The sequence below is a fragment of the Telopea speciosissima genome, chromosome 10 (assembly GCF_018873765.1).
Source record: "Telopea speciosissima isolate NSW1024214 ecotype Mountain lineage chromosome 10, Tspe_v1, whole genome shotgun sequence".
In the NCBI taxonomy this organism is placed as follows: Eukaryota; Viridiplantae; Streptophyta; class Magnoliopsida; order Proteales; family Proteaceae; genus Telopea; species Telopea speciosissima.
In genome coordinates, this window is record NC_057925.1 from 52636725 (window position 1) to 52658924 (window position 22200).

The 22200-nt window shown below is 37.7% G+C and overlaps 1 protein-coding gene across 1 annotated transcript in view; it reads right to left on the reverse strand.

Annotated features, from left to right (window-relative positions):
- Nucleotides 1-8676, reverse strand: part of LOC122644097 (transcription initiation factor IIA subunit 1-like) — a 14956-nt gene extending 6280 nt beyond the window's left edge. The window contains exons 1-3 of the mRNA XM_043837697.1: nt 8480-8676; nt 6275-6439; nt 685-831 (exon numbers count right to left, since the gene is read on the reverse strand). Coding sequence (XP_043693632.1) covers nt 685-831; nt 6275-6439; nt 8480-8596 — 429 coding nt within the window. The 5' untranslated portion in view covers nt 8597-8676. The remainder of the gene's footprint in view (nt 1-684; nt 832-6274; nt 6440-8479) is intronic.
- Nucleotides 8677-22200: the final 13524 nt, after the last annotated feature.

Consider the following 22200-nt stretch of genomic DNA (forward strand, 5'->3'; position numbering starts at 1 on the left):
GGGCATTCAAGGTTTCCCTAAAAGAGACTTTCAACCAGGGTTTGGTGAAGATCAGATCTTCTGATCTGCTGATATTAATCTTCTCCTAATTCTGTCATGTTTCAAGTCCAGAACTGAAGTTTCTCTAATTACCTTAAATCTAACCATTGAACATTGATTTATATTTTAAGGATTGAAAGTACCTATCTAGATTGATACTCGATCGGGCTTAGAGACTGATCTGAGTCTCCGATCTTGTGCAATTGAATTTCTCCCCTTTGTTGAATTTTGTTTTTCAGATTTAGTTAATCTTTAAATGTGATTAATCTAGACCTTAGATCATTGTTGTATTATGGTGACCATCTATTCTAAATGTTCGTGAGTGATTGTTAAAGTTTGACCTTCATCTGAGAAGGTTGACTTCTGTTGACTTTTCTGTTTTGGATGACTTGGGATCTTGTCAGAGGGGTGTTTAGTCTGAACCTAGGGTTCATCCTACCTACTCCCCACCATTATATCTTCTCTGTACTTCCGTTTCTTTTATGATGCACCAGAGAGAAGGAACATTTACCAGCATTTTTACCCTTTTAATGCATAAATTTCCTGCACACACTTCTAAACCATTTTCAAACAAAAGACCTCCATCGTAAAAAAAAAAAAATCAGTGTACAAAAAAGGAGTAAAAACAATCATCCAACCAACTACCATGTAAGGAGCAGGCTTTCTAATCTTAATATCTGCAGCAGGCCCTGAATCAGAAACTGCCCCATATTCGGCATTACCACCAGGAATGTATTGATATCCACCAGGTTCTCCAGGCAAAGGTGTCTGTATGGGTGTCTGTAAAGGAGTCTGAAGATGAAAACAAAAAGTGTACAAGCATTAGCAGAGAAAGAGGTAACCAGTATATTATGAATGCAAGAAGCTATTACATGGTAAACAAATGCAAAGAAATGAGTGGAATTGATAGAGAGAAAGAGAGCTGGATTGGCATAGGTTTGTTTCTAACATTTCCAAACAGTAATCTCATGGAGGTGTTGTGCTCCTAGAAGCCTATCCCTTGTGGTTATAAGTTTAAGCTGGAACTTGAATAGTTGGGATGAAGAGTCATTGTGAATTCAGTCAAAAAAATTCAATCTATCATGCCCATGAAGAAGTATAAGTTGCATCCTTCCTACGTTCTTGCATTTCAATATATACAATCAACACAATGGGGACTTTGAACTAGGTTTTTTAAGGCTTAATGATAGGAATCCACTTTAAATTTTAAAATTTAACATATACCAGGACTCAGGTGAAATTGTTCACTTACACAGGGACCAACAAATCCTACTGGAATATAATTATTATAACACTCTGGTGGAGATATAAACATATGTTGATTCAGCATGAGGGTGTACGGCTGACATGTAAATTACAAAATTTATATAAATACCATAGATGACTTTGAAACTTGAAAAACTAAAAGTTTCAAGGCTTGTTTATATCATCATTGCCACCAACTCACACTTACTATGTGGCGAAGTGGACAGACGGAGCATGGGTCCATGTGATACAAGACCCCACACCCATCTCACAAGTAACTTGCAGCACTTAGTGGTATTGTTGTAATTTGTCAGAACTTTGGACATACTAACCCATACAGTTGCATTGTTGTAATTTGTCACAACTCTGGACATACTAACCCATACAGTGTGCTCATTTTGGGCTGAAATTTGATCAATGAGATGGGTGAGGGGTCCTTATTGGCATTGACCCATCTAGCGTCAGACATGTGATAAACCATTGGGTTCTCAATGTTTCCCCTTCCACAAGGTCATAAACTAAAACCCAAAATAAGAAACCGTGGTGATGGGGGAACGACACACTAAAATCTAGACTGCCATTTGCAAGGAAAGGCAGAACACCATTTGAAACGGCATTCGGTACAGCCCTACAATTCCATCCTAATCATACCTTGCTTCATGGGCCTTTGGAGAGACAAGGGAAGGGGGAGGAATCTTGATGCAGATAAGTCACCTAAAGGGCTTATTTTATTGAAAATAAGCCTTGGGTTGGGTTATGTAGGTGTTATTGGGCCTTTGATCCCATGGGTTTTCTTTGTAATGGGCCACTTTAATGGGCTAAAATATGTAGAAAGTAGGAAAATGGGATTTACTTCATTAGTTTGTTAAGAGTCATGTTTTGAGTCAGTTTCTTTCATTATTTTAGTTTCGTAGTCAGTTTATGTGTTACCTTATGAGTTAAGGATTGGGTTAGGCCTTTCCTTTTTAGTGTTTGAGTCTGTTTTGTAGTCTTATATATAAATTTGTGAGGGGCTACAAACTTGTACACGAATTTGATTAATGAGATTGAGAACAAAATATAGCTTTGTACTTTGCTTTATGAGAGAGTATGGTGAGAGACCCGAGTCTGAGAAAGACTACCCTATCTTCTTCTTCCCTTCTTCGATTTCTTATTTATGTACTTTTAATGTATTGTTCTGAAATTTCCTACAAATTTGACAATTGATCAAAGTATTTACTATTGTCGGACCTGAAGTTTGCGACCCTCTAGTGGACTGGTTATCACTTGTGACTGGTCTATATTAAATCTTTACTGATAATGACCGAAACAGCCACTTAAGATAGTGGTTCACCAGAAATGTCATCAAACTGCCTAGTCAACTGATTCTCAAAACCGAGGTTCAAAGATTATTCAAGCTCCGACTAATAAAAAAAAAAAAGGGTGCACCCAAGGTTTAAAGTATGATTCCATATCCGCCGATACTAACTGATACGTATAGTATCTGATACAATACCTAAAAAAAAAGAAGGTATTAGTACATGTAAAAAACCTCATCCTCCATATATAATCGATCGAAAGCCCTTGTCTCATCGTACTTTATTCTACTTTTTATACATGATATATCTTACATATTACTCATTTATAGTGTTTTATGCTTCAAAACTGTATTTTGCAACTTGTGTCTCCCCAATACAAAACAATACATCTCTTAAAATCACCCTTCCAATATGATACCCGATACTGATGCTTTAAACCTTGGGAGTACCCAGTGCACGAGGCTCCTGTCACTGTGGAGTCTGGGGAGGGTCATAACTCATAATGTATGCAGCCTTACCCCTGTTTCGCAAAGAGGCTGTTTCCTAACTCGAACCCACGACCACTAGGTTGCAATGGAGCAACCTTACCATTTCGTCGAGGTCCGGCCTCTAAGCCACAACTAATGAAATCCCCCCCCCCCACAATTTTCTTCGGGGCCCATTTCCCATCCATCTGTGTTTGGTTCTTCAGAGAGTATGAGAATGTAAAAATTCCACTTATAATTTTTGGACGTGTTGTTGTCATGAGAAAACCCGCATTGGGTTTAGCGCTTTTCCTATACTCTCCCAGGAGTTCGTACTTGTAATATGGTACAGCAACAATGGAGGTCAAGAAGAAAAGGGAGAGAGAAAGAAGAAGATGAAGAGAGGAAGGAGAAAAGGTTGCGCAGGAAAAGTTAAGGGGCATTAGTCGATGCCTCTCACCTATATTCATTCACATTCGATAAAAACCAAAGTAAAATTAAATAGGTGCCTTTTACTAACACCCAATACACGTGTGCTTATTTCACATTCTATTTCCGATTCTACCCTTCCAATATGACGTTTAACACCACGCTCTCACAACAAGGCACTGTTACATAATCCGATCAAATTGGTCAGATTTTGCTATTTTCCTAACAAAGTTGGGAAATCGACAACGGTTAAAATCAATCTACTACAGTGGCTGGTGTTCCGGAAAGATAAGACTGGAAAAGCATTTATCTCAGTGCCCTGATTTATAAGATACCCACTTTCCCCTATTTCACCACGCTGTGTACCTTCCCATTTCAAGTGTTAATCAGAGGTCAAGGTAATGTTAGCGAGCATCAGTTGGTAACCCCTCATTGGAGGATTGCTTATTGCTGGAGCTGCACCATTATAATGTTGTAATGGTTATTGTGATCTGTATTTTATTTTTTTAACAATCAGGTGTGACTCTTTGAAGCCCATTTGAGGAATCAATGGGAGCCCTTGCTTAGGCATCAATTCGTTGCTTGCGATTTCAATGATGGTGAAATCCCTCGTTGCAGGACCCCTTGTGATGGTGAAACCTACATTTCAGAAGCCATCTCTCTCCCTTTCTTGCCAACAAACTAGGGTCCCTCTCTCTCTGTATGTGTGTGTGTGTGTGAATCTCAAGCAGCTCTCCCTCTTGTAGTAACCCTCTCACCTCTCTTCTCTTCTCTTCTCGCCAATGACCCAAGTTGGACTCGTTCCGGCAGAACCACCGTATGTGGCAAATTTGTGGTTTGGATAATGCAAGAGAATTATCATGGCTGGACCAGCATGACTCAATCTGGAAACCAGACCGAGACGAACGGTCCCAAAATTGGCTTTTGATCCAAAGGGGGTTGGTAGGAGGTAATATTGTAATCTTTTATTTTTATTTTGTTTATTTTAAAGTAGGGTAACATAGGAGATAGCTTCCTGTTTTGCTGTTAGTTTCCTAGTTATGTTCAATTTCTTTTTTGGAATGTAAGTTGAAGTTTCAATATTTATATATTGCATATAACCCTACAAGGAGATTAAAGATGGAATGTTGCATATAACCCAACAAGGAGATTAGAGATGGAATGAATTGAATTTAGTGGGTTTTACATTACCATGGCTTGGAGCCAAGAGCTGGCCGTGTGTGTTTCTACCTTTTCCCTCCGTTGATCTATTCTTCTTACTCCTATAGAGAATGACCTCCCTTGTTCTCCCTTACTTTGCTTCTTATTCATTAGACTTCACCAAAATTTTCTTCTTCCTTCCATGTCTTTTTTCCCTTTGAATTTCTGAAACCTACCCACACTTACCCTGTTCCAGCAGTACTGTTGGACCCTCACAAACTGGTTCGACTCTCCCTCACCCCTCCTCTGTTCCTTCTCATATATTGGGTGTATACTTACCTACCAGAGGCGACTTCAGTCCTAGGAGTTCACCTCCTAAAACCCTTACTGCTGAGAGAACCAAATTTGGTATCTTAGCTGGTTTTGCTATTACCGCCATTCCATGATTTCAGAACCAACCATTCAATTGCTAGTTGATTTCTGGGATTAATTCTTGCTGGATTCGATAGGATTGGTAGTTGTGATTCCTAGCTATTGTTTGCCTCTTCCAAAAGGGTCCTACACTTCTCCAGAAATTACGCCATTACCTTTAAATTTTGAGCCATTTATCACTTGGATGGGCCAATAGCGATCCCAAGCAGGTTTTATGACCTAGAATTGCATCGCTATGCTATTCAGCTCCTCCTAACCGTTGTGGATTATTCCAACGCCATCTTAAAAAAAAACACAAACAGTCCTAAGTAATGAATTTCATTTTCTTTCACTTCATTTCATTTCCCTACATTTTCTCACACTTCATTCTGTAAGACTCTCACCAAACACAGTCTTCACATTTGCAAAGAAGTAAAAGAGAATCCATCACATCTGCTAAGGAGAAAGTGCCATGCCACTGTTGCGTTCCACCATTTTCCTACTACCATCTCTCTCTCTCTCTCTCTTTCAGAAATAGATTATTTAGACCTTTCTGAAATTTCTCTTTCTCCCCTTTATGCACACCAATATTTTTTGCTCATTACTATATTCAAGTTTTTCCTTTTATCTTTTTTTTAATTATATATTATTGGGGGAGGGGGGAAGAAAAATGATACAGCAGATTTTGACTCTCTCCCTCCCTACATCAATCTTTATGGCTTCTCTCATACTACTGTTCACACTGGAAAATTAGTGAAAGTTGCTTTAGCTGGTTGTTAAGGAAAATTTATATTCTTTTATTACTTAACACCCCTGATACATTCAGATGCTGCTAAGAATGTCAGGATGTCAAACAGAAGCCCCGACGAATCTTAGAGGCCAATCTGTTTTTAAGAACACTGACCTAGATACATTCACCATTTTTCTTTTGCCACAGAAACAAGACAAGGGGATTTTTTGCCTTGCATACATGTCATTAACAGGTTTATAATGGAATTTTGCACTGTGAAGAAATCAGACTCACTCATACTTGATAAAAGGAGGATCATTCTAGAATTGAACAATAAGCATAAGTAAAATTTGAAAAATATGCTCCTAGCCCATTGGTTTATAAGTTAAGATTAAGTGTCATTACCTTGTTCTAATTTCCAACAAGGAAATTAATGACATAAGCCTATTGACCATTTGAACTGTGCATACAAATTTGTTGAGAATATAACAGAACTTAAGCAATACAAATAATCTTACCGGTGGAAAGAGCATCTCAGCAGTCGGAGTTTCATACTCTTCTGTCGCTTCATATGGTACATTCAGATCATGCACTGGGGTTGGAACACCAGATCCCCTGGAAGCAGAGTTTCTTTCTATAGGACCATCTATAACTCCACATTGCACCATTTTTAACTCCCATAGCTGGTAAATAACACATGGATATCAGGCACAAATTTTAGATATGTAGGGAAACATAGATAAGTATAATCAAGAAAAGTATATTTAAGTTCCCTGAAGAAAATTTGATACATCAAGAATGAAATACCTATACTTTCTATTTTGCTCGTGTAATTAGCCCAAATGGTTGATTTCTAAAAGGCAAAATTTAATCCATAATAAGCATTTATAAATAAAAATACAAAAAGTCAAATTCAAATCAGTGCGATGAAGGGGACTAACTTTCACTATCGAATTGTATTAGGAATAGGAATCTTAATTCCACAAGGAATAGTAAGTAGAATCTTAGTCTATAAGGAAAAATAAAGTGGAAGAGAACAACGAAATCATTTTTTCTTTTAAGTTTTCGAAGTGAAAAACAACAAAGAAAACTAAAGAAGACAATCAAAACAACTCAGAATCTGACAAAACTTATGCAAATTGTCTACAGAATCCAAGGAAGGGGTGGAAACTTAAAGATTGAAATATCTGGGGTTTAGGATGGTGCAGTTAAGGTATTGCATGGTCTGGTCTCTACAATAGAACCTGAGAAATGGATTCATTGTCGTGATTGTTGCCCAGAGAATGGTTGCTGATGTAATGACAATGTATCCATAAAGTGCAGAATAATAGTATGCTAGGAAGAATTGAATATGGACACAAATTAAAAACAGAATCACAGTATTCAACCTAGGTATAACAGAAAGTAGAAATTAAACTAGAACAAAAAACATGAAGTGACCTGAATTGATTAAAAAAAATGTGAAAAGCAAGAACAGCAGCAAGACCAATAGCAGTAAGAAGCATACAGCAGCAGCAGAACTAAAACCAAGGCCATGGAACACTGAATATACACACAATCCTGGATACCAATGTCCAAAATGCAACCATAGAACAGCTTTCTAGACCTATACTAGCACTAGAATTAGTAATCTGGTGACTTGAAGTAGGACTTTGGACTTTAACACCTAAAATGACACCTACTTGAACACTGCCTCTTGACTTGTAATTATAAACAAAAAAAAATTTACAAACTTTTGGTTGATTCTTGACCTACGCAGTGGGCTTTTTATTTCAGTCCATCACAAGAGGGGACGAAAAACCATGAACAAAATTACAGTCCAACCCTAAAACTAATCAAACTATTGACAACTTCTCATATAAAGCCTGATACATTTTATCTTTTTTAAATGTCAAAGGTTCAAAAACCCTATGGTACAGTTTCTCGTCAGCAGAAAATAACATTTTGAAAATTCTTCCTATGTTTAGAGTACCACTGGAGGACTCTGTCTGGTACTGCAAAAACAGCCCCCAATTAGTTACCTCCAATATGTCCCATAAGTAGGTTTTCTGTTCATCCTACTGACTTCTGAGATTGAACTGCAGTTTTAATGTTGGATAAATTTAAGTACAAAAAACTCAGATAACACAAAACAGAATTCTCCAAGAGAACCCACTGACAATCTAATCCGCTGACTAATAATAGTATGATACGTCGCAAAAAGCCTCTGTACAACTGAGTTCAATTAGTTGCCTCTGACTAGTGTCATAAGACTTTGAGCATTTCCACTTAAAATCAAGTCTGCTGAGTTATAAAGTCGTCATAATATTTATTCAAATATGAACAAGCATATGGAAATCCGAAGTCAAATAGATGGAAAGTCCATGCCCTTAATAAAATGTCAATATCTTCATTTTCATTGAGAATCCACAATCCAACAATTCCATCAATTGGCAGTACTAACCACGAATCTCTAGAGTAAAACACAATACCTAGATTGTCTCCCCAAACCGGCACCCAGGAAAAGAGACAGAGAGAGAAGAAAAAATTGTAAAAAAAAAAAAAAAAAAAACAAGAGGAACAACAGAGAAGCGCCAAAAATCTCAAGAGGGTAAAAACCCTAATCCAACCCCCCCCCCCCCCGCCCCCCAAACCAACAGAGAAGGGAATTTTTGTAAAGAATCAAGCAGAAAAAAAGGAGAATGTTGATGGGGAAAAAGAAAAAAAAAAAAAGATATACCCACCCCTTGAAGCTCGGTGAGAACAGACTCATCGACACCTTCATTGATGAACTCCTCGCGCAATTTATTGACAACAGCATCAACGACGTTGAGATAAACTGCAGATACGCTTGTCGCCATTATATGATATCAGGATTTTTTTTTCCTTCAAGCCAAGATATTCCAATTGCATAGATTTATCGATATCAGAGAAATTGTTCACTAAATTACGATAGAAATCGCAGTAATAATTAGGGTTGCTTGAAGCTTCAGGTGAGGATTCTATGGTTCGCGCTGGAGAGAGAGAGTGCAAGTAGGAGAAGAAGAAAGAAGGATCTGCAACAGGAGAGAGGAGACGATTAAAAATAGGGAAACTTAAGTGTTTGCATATAGGGTGGGGAGGTGGGGAGATGGGGAGGGAGAAAGAATATAAATAGGTTTGCTTCCGCTGGGAGCGAAAGGTCTGGTCGTCAAGATATGCTTCCACCAACTGTGGAAAAAATGTAAATTATATGAGGAGAGAGAGAGAGAGAGATAGTGGGCCCCACCTCACACATGGCGGTGGAGAAGCACTTTTCCGATTGGTACTAACGCTGTAATGTATTTTTTATATTAAAACATCACGTGCTGCAAACTTTTTCCTCGAGTGAGATAATCATTGAGATACATAGGTGAGGGGGACTAATGGGCCAACGGCGGAACTGGGTGTCAGGAGTCTTGGCCGCTGGTTTTGGACCATCAAAATGGGGGCCCATGCTCCTTTGAGTTCTAGTTTGTTTTAGGGAAATTTTCATGTAATTACACTTTTATCTGTGAGGTTTGAAAAATTTTACGTACCACCCCTGTTTTCTAAACTAATTAACAAAAAAATTTCAGCCCCTTCACTGTACACATTAGTTGCTAACGGTAGGAATTTCAAAATTCTATTATGACCAATATACCTTGTGAGATAAAATGACATTAATGTCCTCTTCTTCTTCATCTTCCCCTGCACCCACGATCATCCACAATTCTGCAAGACAATTTAAACCTAGAAATCGACATGGCCCCTAGTGTGAAAAATTGCTCTTGTTTTCTTCATTCAACCCCAATGAGTTAAACAAGTTTAGGTTTAGAAGCTAGGAGGAGGGTTCCGATAACTATCATCATTGGGTCTTGCAGAAGGCCCGAATCTGAAATGGACTCTCCAGTAGATTGCGTCGGCACTGGACTCGACATCGAATGCGTTGTCTCTGTTCGTCCGGATTTCTCATTTGAGACCGTCCCTTTGTTGCAGCCGGAGAGCTCAATGTTTCTCTTGAGAGATGCAAAGATTTTCGATCAAGGATTTGCTCAAGACCTCTTGGATTGGGCTACATTGATTTCTCCCTTCTTCTTTTGGGGAACGGCTATGGTCACCGTGAAAGAAGTCTTGCCCAAGGCCGGACTCTTCTTTGTGTCCTTGTTCCGACTTATTCCGATAGGGATGATTAGGATTGGTTTTGTTGGTTTGACTGGGAGGAGGCAACCTTCCGGGGTCACCGCGTGGGCTTCGATCCTTATCCTTGAAATTGTTGATGCTGCTTGTTTTCAGGTGGGCTTTGTCGAAAGAATTGTCTTTGCAACTGAGAATGTTTGAAAAATAAAATCATGAAAGCTTGAGCATGTTTTCTCTAACCTGCTGTGTTTGGCCTTCTTTTTCCCCCTTGGTTATTCTCAGTTTCTTTTTCCTTTTTGTTTTTCTTCATCTTTCCCCTCTGCAACTACGATCACTGGTGCTGCATCTTCTTCAACTATGTTTAAGGATGGGCGTGGGTTCTTCGTGGAGCTTAATCCAGGCGAGACCTCCATCATGTCTAGGAAGAAGCTGCTCAAGGATGTCAACAAGGAGAATTGATCGTCTGTTGTTGTGCCTGAGACTCCAACCGGTGCACACCCGGGCCTTGAATCTCGTATTGCTCCGATGAGGTTACATGCCATTGTTTTCCGGTGAGGTTCATTGGTCAGAGAGATTACAGCTTCGGCGTTGGTGGTGAGTTTTTTATGAGATGGGGAAACGGTGCGGCCATGGATGAGTTACCCTAGGAGGTGTAGTAGCAGCGGCAATGGTGGTTGCCCTAGGAGGTGTAGTAGCAATGGCAACAATGGACGGTTATTTCTAAAGAAAGATATTTTGGTCAATTAAAATACAATTTTAACATTTAATGTGTACAGTTAACGGATTGGGTTTTTTTGTTAATTAATTTAGAAAATAAGGTGATATGTAAAATTTTTCAAACTTCACAGATGAAAGTATAATTAAGGCAAACTTTAAGGGAGGTACTTTGCCTAAAGTAATAGCCGAACTCCACCCTTTGCATCACCCCTGCCCCCCACTCCCTTTGGAAAGCATCCACAGAGCTTTGGCACAACTAATCTTGATATCCAATGGTTGGGTGAAGGAATGATGCTGAGAGATTGGGTGACACCCCAAAAAAAAAAACAAAAAAAAACAAAGAGTTGGGTTCATAATTTCCACCAACATACCTAGAAAGCATGGGATGGGAGCAGAACTCTGCAATCCGTGAAAACTTCAATTTCCATGGGCATTTCACTTTGTGAATAGCAGAGTTTATTCGAAGCTGGAATAGAAACTAAAATGCATCAGATTCATGCCTTTACCATGCATACAAAGGGGCTAATCGTTTTTGGTGGATGCACTTAATCTAACATTTGTGGGAACTATTCAGTCATTCCACCATGATTGGAATCAACTCTCTAGTCTCTACCAAAAACGATGGATACTGTGAAATTAGAGTCCGCTCGTCTTCGCAGTTGTAGTGGGGAAGTGAAGAAAAACAAAATAGAGAGTTCCCAAAAACAGCAGAAACATGGATCTATTCAATTCTTAGAAGTCTTCAACATCGCGGGAAATACGGCGGCGGTAAGAGAAGTTGTTGAACAATGCCCTAATCTTCTACAACTTGGCCTTGGCCACAGCCAGGTCGCGAAGCACACAAAGAGCTTGTGATTGACAAATCAAATAAGCTCTGAAGGCCATCTAGATCATCAGAGCCGCATCTTGAGGCGATAGCTCCTTATTCTTGCTCTTGGCATCAACCCTAACCCTCTTAGCGAAAGCCTTCCCAGAGGTGAGGCAGGGTGATGCAGAGGGTGGAGTTCGGCCAAGGTGTTAGGTCAACTAGCAAGGGAGATGACGGTGAAAGGGGGTAAATCAAGGGAGAAAGGGTTTGGGAATTAAGAGTGCAAAATTTTCATTTCAAGTGACAAATAGCGACAATGTCATCACTGAACAGTCATCTCCAAACGGATTGTTAATTTTTGTATTTTTTGAAAAATAGAGTAAGTGTACAAGTCCATTTTTTTTTAAACTACAGCTTTATTATTATTTTAGAAAAGTATAGGGGGTGTACGTGTAATTTTCCCTTTTTTATTGTTTTGTTTTCTAATCAGAGAGCTTGGGAATTAAGAGTGCAAAATTTTCTTTTCAAGTGAAAAATAGCGACAATGTCATCACTTAACAGTCATCTCCAAACTGATTGTTAATTTTTGTATTTTTTGAAAAAATAGAGTAAGTGTACAAGTCCATTTTTTTTTAAACTACAGGTTTATTATTACTTTAGAAAAGTATAGGAGGTGTACGTGTAATTTTCCCTTTTTTATTGTTTTGTTTTCTAATCAGAGAGCTTGGGGGATGTTTTTAGTTCAATGGTGCGCATCCATCCTTGTTGTCTTAACAACACCTCGGCCAGTTGTCTAGCTCTGAGGGTGCGTCAAACATCTTCTAACCATGGTTCGTAATCTCGGATCGAATCGGTATTGGTTGTAGCCAATCCCGATATTAGAGCAATCCTAACCAGGTTTTGCAACTCTGTAACTAGATCGGATAACCCGTTTGAATCGAATGATATGATCTGATACGCATGACTTATAGAGAAGGGTTTTAAAACCCATATTTTTACCTTCATTCTTTGTCCCTAGCCTTTCAAATCGCGATTCACAGATTTGGGAGATTCAAAGTGGGGATCTTACCATTTTTTAATAGGGATTTGAGTAAGGGAATATTTCATTCCATGTAAACATAGATATGCTTAAGGTAGTTAGGGTTTTAAAACCCAAAATTTCTAATTCTTCTTCATCCTAGACTTTCACGCCTTGATTTAGAGTTATGGGAGCTTCAAATGCAAAATAAAAGGGAGAGATCTTACCGTGGAGGGATCTTACCATTTTTATTTATTAAGAATTAAAATTGGATTTCTTTTAGATAATGGGGGTAGTAGGTGAAGTTGAGGAGGTGGAAAAAAAAGCTCAACACAAAAATAAGGATTAGATAAGTTCAACAGAAAATTAGGGATTAGGAAACCGTAATAGCAATGATTACTATTAAATCTAGCAATTGTAGAGAATGGGGATTTCTTGGATATGTTATATGTCAAATTTGGTCAACCATTTATTTAAAATCATAATTTGTTTGGTATAAACTGCTGAGACTCTTCATGACTCAAATGGCTTGTATTTTAACACCATCCCCATACCCTGCTTCACTCAACCCTATATCAGGCCCATCAGTTATCATCATGGTTTTAAAAATTGGGAATCAGATCTTTGAATTGGCCGTGTCCGATCCCGATTTCAACCGATTCTAGGGTTCAATGTTCGATTTTGTCTCCGATTCCACATTTTTAAACTCATTCCAGTGGGTTCTTGGACCACGCTCGATTGAACAAAGTACAAAGAAGGGAATTAATTAGAAAAGGAGGGCATATATGGTAAACTTCTAATAAACCATAATTTTCAAGGATTTCCTAGCTAGAAAGAGAGAAATCTCTCTCAATGCTCTATCGTTTTTAACACCTGATTTTGATGAAAAACAGAGCCAGGCGTTTCTAAGTGGGCTATGGGCCAACAGCGGAACTGGGTTTCTAGACTCTGGGCCACTGGTTGAGGAACATAAAAATGGGCCCACGTTTTTTTTATTTTTTGTTTTTTAAGGGTTTGGGCCTTTACGTGAATTAAACCAAACCTGTTCTCTTGTTCATGGGCCATCTAATGTTGGGCCAAATCTTATATTTTCCAACCTATCAGCCATGCCAGATTAAGCATCTGAGATCCTGATTTGAAACTTTCACAATAAACGGCTTATTTCGGTTAAACTGTTTGGTTCAATTTAAACCGTTTAATTAAACGTCTCAATTTTAAAATCATAAATCAACCATTTATTAAACAGTCTCACGGTTTCGATTTAAACTATTTGATTCAGTTTCTGTTGGATTTTGACACCCTTACTCTTAGCTGTACAACTGAACTGCGAGATTCTATTTGGCTTCAGGTAGTTTAGCTTTCAGCGTACTTCATGACTCAAATGGCAAACCATTACACCATCCCCATACCCTGCTTCACTCATCCCTATATCAGGCCAATCACTTACCATTGTGGTTTTAAAAATTGGGAATCAGATCTTTGAATCGGGATTTTTATTCCCTCTAGTTCCCCAATTCCCCCAAGGGGGAGGGGGCGCAATGACCACCCTACCCCTGCCCGAACACTATCCCTGGGTGGGATCCACCCCCCCTCTTATTAGAGGAACTGAAGGTCGGGCAAGATTTGTAAAAAACAATTGAAAAATTCGAAATGGGTTTAAAAATTTGTTTTAAAGATTCGATACGGTTTTAAAAATTCAGTTAAAATTTTTTAAAAACATTCGAAAAGTTCGCGTATGTTTACAAAAAATTGTTTAGAAACATCTTCCTGTCTTTTAAAAATCCAACGATTAAAAATAGGGTTTGCTTCCGCTGGGAGCGTAGAGGATCTTTATCCTCTCAGGTTCCTTTCCTGGTATAGTTCGTCCAGTTCCTCTCATAGGGGGGGTGGAAATGACCACCTTACTCCCTGCCCGAACACACTGCCCGGGTGGGGTCCACCTCCGATCTTATTAGAGGCACTAGGGAGCTGTACCGGGCAGAGAACCTGAGAGGATAATTTTCCTGGGAGCTTAAGGTCTGGTCGAGTTGTCGTTAAGTGATATAATTATAGAAGTACCGAGAGTCCGAGATACATAGGGTGATGGGACTAATGGGCCAACGATGGAACTGGGTTTCTAGAATCTGGCCGTTGGTTTTGGGCCATGAAAATGGGCCCATGTTTTAAAAAAAAAAAAAATTTTGTGTGGGTTTGTGTGGCAGTTCTTTTTTAATTAAAATGAGGTAGAAGGTTGATCTGTAATATGAGATGGCTAGTGCGTTTAAATCAACATAAACTGAGCCCTGAGCCCTGAGCCCATCAAAACTTTAACATCTAGAAAGCGTTTATTGTAAACCGTGCTCTCTTGTTCATGGGCCATCTAATGTTGGGCCATATCTTAAATTTTCCATTACCTATCAGCCATGCCAGATTAAGCTTCTGATATCCTGATTCGGCCCATTTAGAATTTTACAATTTCTACATCGTTGCCCCTGATGAACTTTGTTTTAATGGGGTTTCTCACATATATCTAGGAGTAATTTGGGCTTTTATCTTCTTAAAAGTGAAGTAAAATGAATTTTTCTTTATCGTCTTTGGGAAATAACCTATACACTATAGAAACTTTAGGATCAATTTGATGTCTATTGGGGAAACACAGAGAAAACTATAGAAAAGCATAGGCCTTAAGGGAGAATGTTAGATGGTCTTTTTCCATATTCCAAAATAACCCTCCTTCAAAGATATGGTTTATGTCATTTTCAAAGATTCACTGTGACCAAGTGATTGATTGGTCTATATTTTTTACTAGTGGCCATCAATTAGGTTTATTGTTTGGGACACTCTCTAATGTTGTGTGACTTGTGTCCATTAAACTTTTGGGAAAAAGAACTCTGTCAGGAACATACACATTGCGTTCAAACATAAAGGGAAGAGAAATGACCGCCCACTCCCACGAAAGATGGAAATGTTGTCCCTATTGATGTTTCTGCATGTGCTCCCAATGTGGGAGCCACGCTTCTACACAGCGAACGCTTTCCCCTAAACTTTTATAATGATTGAGAGAGAGAGAGAGATGTGGAACACAACCCATCAAGTAGGTGTTGACATGAAGAGCCAAATAACTTAGAAAACCTTTTGGACAGATCTAACTCAACCCAAATCATCAAGTTGGTGTAAGCACATGAAGAGCCACATAACTTAAACTTTCAAAAACCTTAGCTAGGCATGGTTTTTAGGTTGCTTAGGTAGTTGAACTTGGAAAGATGCTTTGAGAAGACAGATTTTGTTGAACTTGGAAAGATGTTTTGAGAAGACAGATTTGTTTGGAATCCAATGAATTTCAAGCTAAGCTTGACTCATGTAGTAAGGCCATCTTAGTAGCCCCATCTTACTAAAATATGTCTTCTAAAAGAGACTAATTTGTATGTCCTCTCAACTTCTCTAAATTTTCTTTACATGTGAAGGAAGTCTAGGCTTCAAGGAAACTAAATCATGTTGAAGCCTTTTTTTGGTTTTGAAATCTCTTCTCATGAAGACTTAGGGACGTAAATGGATCGTATTCGGCTCGAATAGTGCTATATCCGCATTCGCATCCGATTAGCTTTCGAACGGATTTGGATAGTGTTAAACGGATACGGATCAGATATTTTATCAGTTTACATGTAAACATAGTTTTTCGGACAGCTATAGTTTATCCATATTCGTATCCATTTAGATTTCGGACGGATTCTGATAGTGCTAAACGGATACGAACACAGATACGGAAATGGATTTTGACTATTTATTTACATCCCTATGAAGACCCATAACAGGTATCACCTACTCACACTCTTGGAAATTGAAATATAATTTTCAATTCATTGTCTTTTATGATTATCTAAACAGTAGATTACCCTAGATCATGGTGGAGACTTAGAAAATTTGTACCCTATTCAAACAACATTTCTAATTGATCCAAAGATAAGTGACTTACACCCTATTTATGGAACTATTCTAAAAATCAGGTTACAAGTCTTGAAAATGAAGCATTTCACTTATGTCCCTTAGTCATTAGGCAACATCAAATATGATACAATTTTTTGTTAATGGGACTTGGGATCAATGCCAGTTAGACAAAACAAAGACTTTGATGATGATTTTTTTCTAGTTAAATGGAATAATTAGATGATTAAGTAAGCTTGCTTGCTCAATCACACGTCGGTTTGAGGTTCGATTAAGACTTAAAACATTTAAATTAAGGGTTCACATGTCTGTCTATATCACAATTATTCACAAACTCATTGTATTTCTATTAATTTGAAGTTGTGTTTGTATTATATGAGTTTTGCTTTGTTAATTTAAAGGTCTTAAGTAGGAAAATTATCATATAACACCAAATTCTGTAGAAATGTCTCACCAAGACAATTCTATTAAGCTTAATATTTTTGGTTTGATGACAACCGTATAGTGTTGTGATAGAATATTTAAGGGCAACAAAGGAGATTTAAGTGATTCTTTGAAGGGCCCTAGATATGAGCCAATCATCAGACACGTGCAATGGGCCCATCTGCCACCTCTTTGTCGGCTTGACCAGTTGGGGTGAAGGAAATATGTCAGCATCAATCCCCAAAACCATCCTTGTCCCAGTGTCTCTGATTACAGCCAAAATTGACTTATCCCTTATCCCAACCTAACTGGCAAACACATTACAATTATGGATCAAGAGGTACCAGGTGGCACATGCCACCTAGCTTTTGCTGTGTCGTGGGATGTGCACTGCTGTTGTTACTGCAGACGATTTTAATTCTAGAATTATGTGAGGATTAAGTGAAGAAAATATGTTATAATATATCCATGGTTCAGAGTTAAAATGTTTTATCTACAAAGCCCTTTATTAGAGTAAAAACTTATCATCCAGGGTCTTGCACACCCTCTAAATTTAATTTCTACTATGGAAAAAAAAACGTCGTCTGGTCGTGTGGATTTTGTGATTAGACACAAGAGTGTGTGATATTACCGTTCCAATCCTTTGAAATAAAAAATTCCATCCATATTGATACCTCGTGCTTGCTCTCATTGGCCTAGTGCTAGTGATTATATAGGAGAAAAGGTTTTTGTCGTTGGTGGCAAAGGCTACACTAGTGTCTCCTAGCTTTCTGCATTTGATAGTCTTCCTCCTCTTTGACCCCTATTTACTAATTAACCAGCACCCTACTCATCGGTGGGCTCCCCCACATGGTTTTAAGAATTGATATTGGATCAAGCGTATTGGCCAATCCATATCAATATATGTTGTGTTCAAAACTGATACTTGATCAATATAGATCAGTGCTATGTACGAAGATATAAAATTGTCAAAATAATGTTGGTATTGGTATCTTTGGAAGCAAAACCATCTGAAATGTGCTGATCGATACATATCAATATCAGATACCAACCCATGGCTCAGGTAGGCCGTAGTCAAGTGCTACAGCATATTGGGATTGAGTTCCTTGTCCAGTTGTAGTATGCTAATGTCTTCTTGTGTCTATCATTCCTTCTTCCTATGAAATGACATATCTGATCTACCGTGAGGAGAGAGATAGACACAAAGATGCGCTAAGAACCTGACAGCTTTTTTTGTCCTATATTTTTAGTGTCAAAGTGTGACTAAAGTAGTTCTACCCAAAAAAAAAAACTAAAGGAGGATAATTTTGTACAAGACGAATTTTAACTTGGGAAAATTATATGATTAGCTACTGTTGGGTTTTCATTTACAAAACTGTCCACCTTATGTTTGAGTTAATAAAAATAGGCAAAAACAAGTTTAATTTTACAAAACTAGACAAAACAATGACTCTCCTTCCTTCCTCGGCAGTTCCCCTCTGAAAAAATCTCTTTTTTTTCCCTCTATTACTTGGGGTAGCAAAGAATGACGTGGCTGGGACAAGGGTAGGGTTGCAAGGAATGGAGGATTCCTGAACGAGAAAGCAATGACAGCGATAAAAATGTCTAAGGAAGTAAGTGTGTGGGAGGGAGAGACACTATTCTGTCCAATTTTATAAATCATAACTTGTTTTTGTCTATTTATGTTAACTCAAACATAGGGTGGACAGTTTTGTAAATGAAAATCCAAAAGTAGTTAATCATGTAATTTTCCCTTCTAATTTTACGCAAAAGGTCCAAAACACGGCATCGTCACGGACTCCGAATATAACAGGTAAAACAGCTTTAATTGCCTAAATCTTTTTGACATGTCGGGTACCCATTATTCAAGGAGAACCCTGTCTATACAGAGTTTCATTTGCTAGGACCTGTTTGATAGGTGGGTCCCACCGTCTCATCTGTAGAAAAATTTTCATCTCTGGACCTAGAGGTAATTAAGTGCCTGACAGAAGAAACCATACGCATACAGGGAAAATCCACAGGACATGGGGTTTAAGCTAACGAGCCCCTACCAAACAATTCCTCTCTCTCTCTCAATCACAGCCGTAGTTAAATTCCCATTGGATTCCTATAAAAAATAAGGGAAAAGGTTCTCTGGCCGGGAGTGTTGTCCTACGCCATGAGGCTATCTCTCTCCTTCCCATGTAAAAAGGTACCTTCGTCACCTTGTTTTAAGGAGGAGAGAAATAGACTTATGGGAGTGTTGGTGTAGGTCACACTCCCGTATAGAAAACTGCTTCCCAAAAAATAAATAAATAAATTGCCATTGGACAGTTAGATAAGATTGATTAAAAAAAAATAAACCAAAAAAATCTCCAGGCAAGCAAGTGAAGCAATGTTGGATACATCATTGTTCTCTATCTTTCTATTTTTTATTTTTTATTTTTATTTTTTATGAAAGTGCAATCACACAAACCACACACCAATCCCAAAAGATTAACCTGACTTTTAGGATGGTGGAATGGCAGATATACACAACACACACCATACTCACACACCTGATGAGAGATGAGAAAGTGTATTTTTCCAAATGGACATGTTGAATTTGAGACCAGATAATTAAATTATGTTGCACATGCCCCCACCTTCGCTGTATACATCTATGTTTGAGAGTTTTAAGACTATACATATCACATTTTTTTAGGGAATATTCTCTACGCAAGCAGGTTAGGATATGGATCTTCATCCCCTGCAGTTTCCTGCCTAGTATAGTTCCTACGAAAATGATCACCTTACCCCCTGCCCGAACACACTGCCCGAGTGGGATCCACCCCCTTCTTATTAGAGGCACTAGGAAACTGTATCAAACAGAGAATCGTAGGAGAGATTTTCCATTAGGATACACGAGAAGGGCATGATTGCTGATATACATGGGACAGAGAAGATAGAGATAGAGAACAATTTGATGAATATTTCATGGGAGAGGGTTCTCTAAACAAGCAACATAGAGAAGCGCAAAAATGAGATGTGATGAAACGGTATCATATATTGGAGGACAGCAAGGTCATTTCATGTAAGGAGAAAAGAAATAGACGTAAAAGTGCTTGTGTACTAGTGTACTACCCCAACAGCTCAAGAAACCTTTTCCCATATTTCATATAACTATGGAATTTGAATGTGCTAGGAATTTGGAAATTTGAATTCAAATGTGATGTGTCAAATTTATTTTTTTGATGGAAAAAGAAAAAACTTGCTTGAAAGATCTAGCTCGATATGTTTATTAACGAGGCCTATCTCATGAAATGATGATGTGATAATTATGATCATTGGATACTTGGTACATGCTTTTAATTAGTCATGTGTCAAATTTTAGAGATTAATTTAATCAAAATACTATTCCATGGACTGGTACATATCTCCATGTATTTCCAAGTATGCTTATGATACTTTGACCATTACTACGCATTTTTCTATGATCCTGATTTTCAAACATCTATTTTGTTAATTGTCAAATTCTGTTCAGACTGAAATTTTACATATAAGTAAAATACCTTGGAGTCTATCTGTCCAACAAATTTGGGTTCCATCGAATCTTCCACATGGTAGGTATTTGGGCCGCATTCTAAGCAGTTTGCCCTTCTCTCTAATATATGAATATTGATGAAATCACATCAAATGTTAAATAATTGTTCTATCAATAATCTTAAATCAGAATTAAAGCATAACACTTTTTCAAATTAATATACCAACATCGGACTTCTTAATTTGTTATCATCCAATCATCCATGTACCTGAGAAACATATATAGCGGGTGATTAATTAGGCCCATGGCTCGTGGATAGTTGGTTGAGATAATCGGTCTAAAATTGAATTTGAATTGATTAGAGACCGAATAATTGAGCCCAGATATAACCAAACATATCCTTAGTTTAAAGATAGATTAAGGCTGTGTTTGGTATGCACTTTTGGAATGCATTCTTGGTCGATTTTGCATTCTCGGACGATAAAAACAACTATTTATATCATTTGAGAATGCGAAATCAATCTAGAATGCATACCAAACGCAGTCTAAGTCGACTATTCCATCAATGTAATAAAAAAAAAAGAATCATTTTTGTGATTTTTATTTCTTTGATTGTTTCTAATATTTTGAATTAAATACTGAAAAAAGTTTACTTCTCGGATAGCCGATTTTAAGTTAGGACAGTTTCTCATTTTTTCAATGATTCCTGTTATTCAAATACGTTCAAATGGAATTACTTTTTTACACAATTTACAAAAATTATCATATCATCTGGAGAAATAGATCGTCTAAAATTTAATAAACGAATAAATAGATCGATGATGATAGGAACAATTTTCAACATAAACCGAACCACCACCCTTTTGTGTGATAATGTATTAGAAAATCATCTTCAAATAGTTATCTAAGATAAAACAAGAATGTCTCTCTTCTCTATTTGACCTATGATCCATTAACTTTAAAATATTATCTACTTTTGAGTCTAATTTCGAAAAATTTTAGAGGAGGCACCCCTAGATATGGTTGCAGATCTTGAGGGATGCTTATAATGATTACCTAAAATGGAAAATGAATTATGGATTGCAGATTTTGAGAGATAACAATGGTGAATAGTAAAACTGATCAAAAAAGAAAGGTGTATATTGGGGGTTGATATCTAGTGGTTTGATGGGCCCTCCTCCCTTATGCCGACAATTTTATTGAATCAAGCCAGACATGTAAAAAAAAAATATTTCTTTCTTCTTTATTATTTTTTTTTTATTATCTTTTGTTTTTATAATTTGGTGGGTCGTATGGTTTTTAGAACGTGCCTCACAGTTGAACAGTAATTTTGGGGAATCGACATTATGGAGCTTTCTAAGAAAGAAAATCATTGGTTTTTGCTGGCCTTTCCATGTCTTAAAACATTCATTTTTTTTTTAAGGAGACAGGAGGGGTATCTGACTGTAGGTCGACTAAATCTCCTCTGGGCTCGTACATGACCCCCACGTCACACATGAATCGGGAACTTTTGGGCCCTAGTGAACCTCAGGCGGGTGACCCCAAGAAATAAAACAGCATTTTTATATAGAAATGTTAGACTTATCATATGTACACAGGGAACTAAACATCTTCAATTTTAGAAGGTGTCAATGCCATTGCTTAGGATGGATTTTTTTTTTTTATGTTTTTGGATGAATAAGAATTTTATTTTAAAAAAAACCCAAAATATAAAGAGGGCACCATCAAAGGGGGTAAAAGAAAGATAAAACCAGCCTAAAAGACCCATCAAAGAAGGACAAAGACCAAAAAATAAACAAAGAGAAGCTAAAGAAATATGAGTTATAATTGCCTAATGGGAGAACCCATGTCTATTGAAACATGTTATATCCACAATCAAGTGAGATTCACCATTCAATTGATTTCAGATAGAAATATAAATGGACAATAGAAAATATGG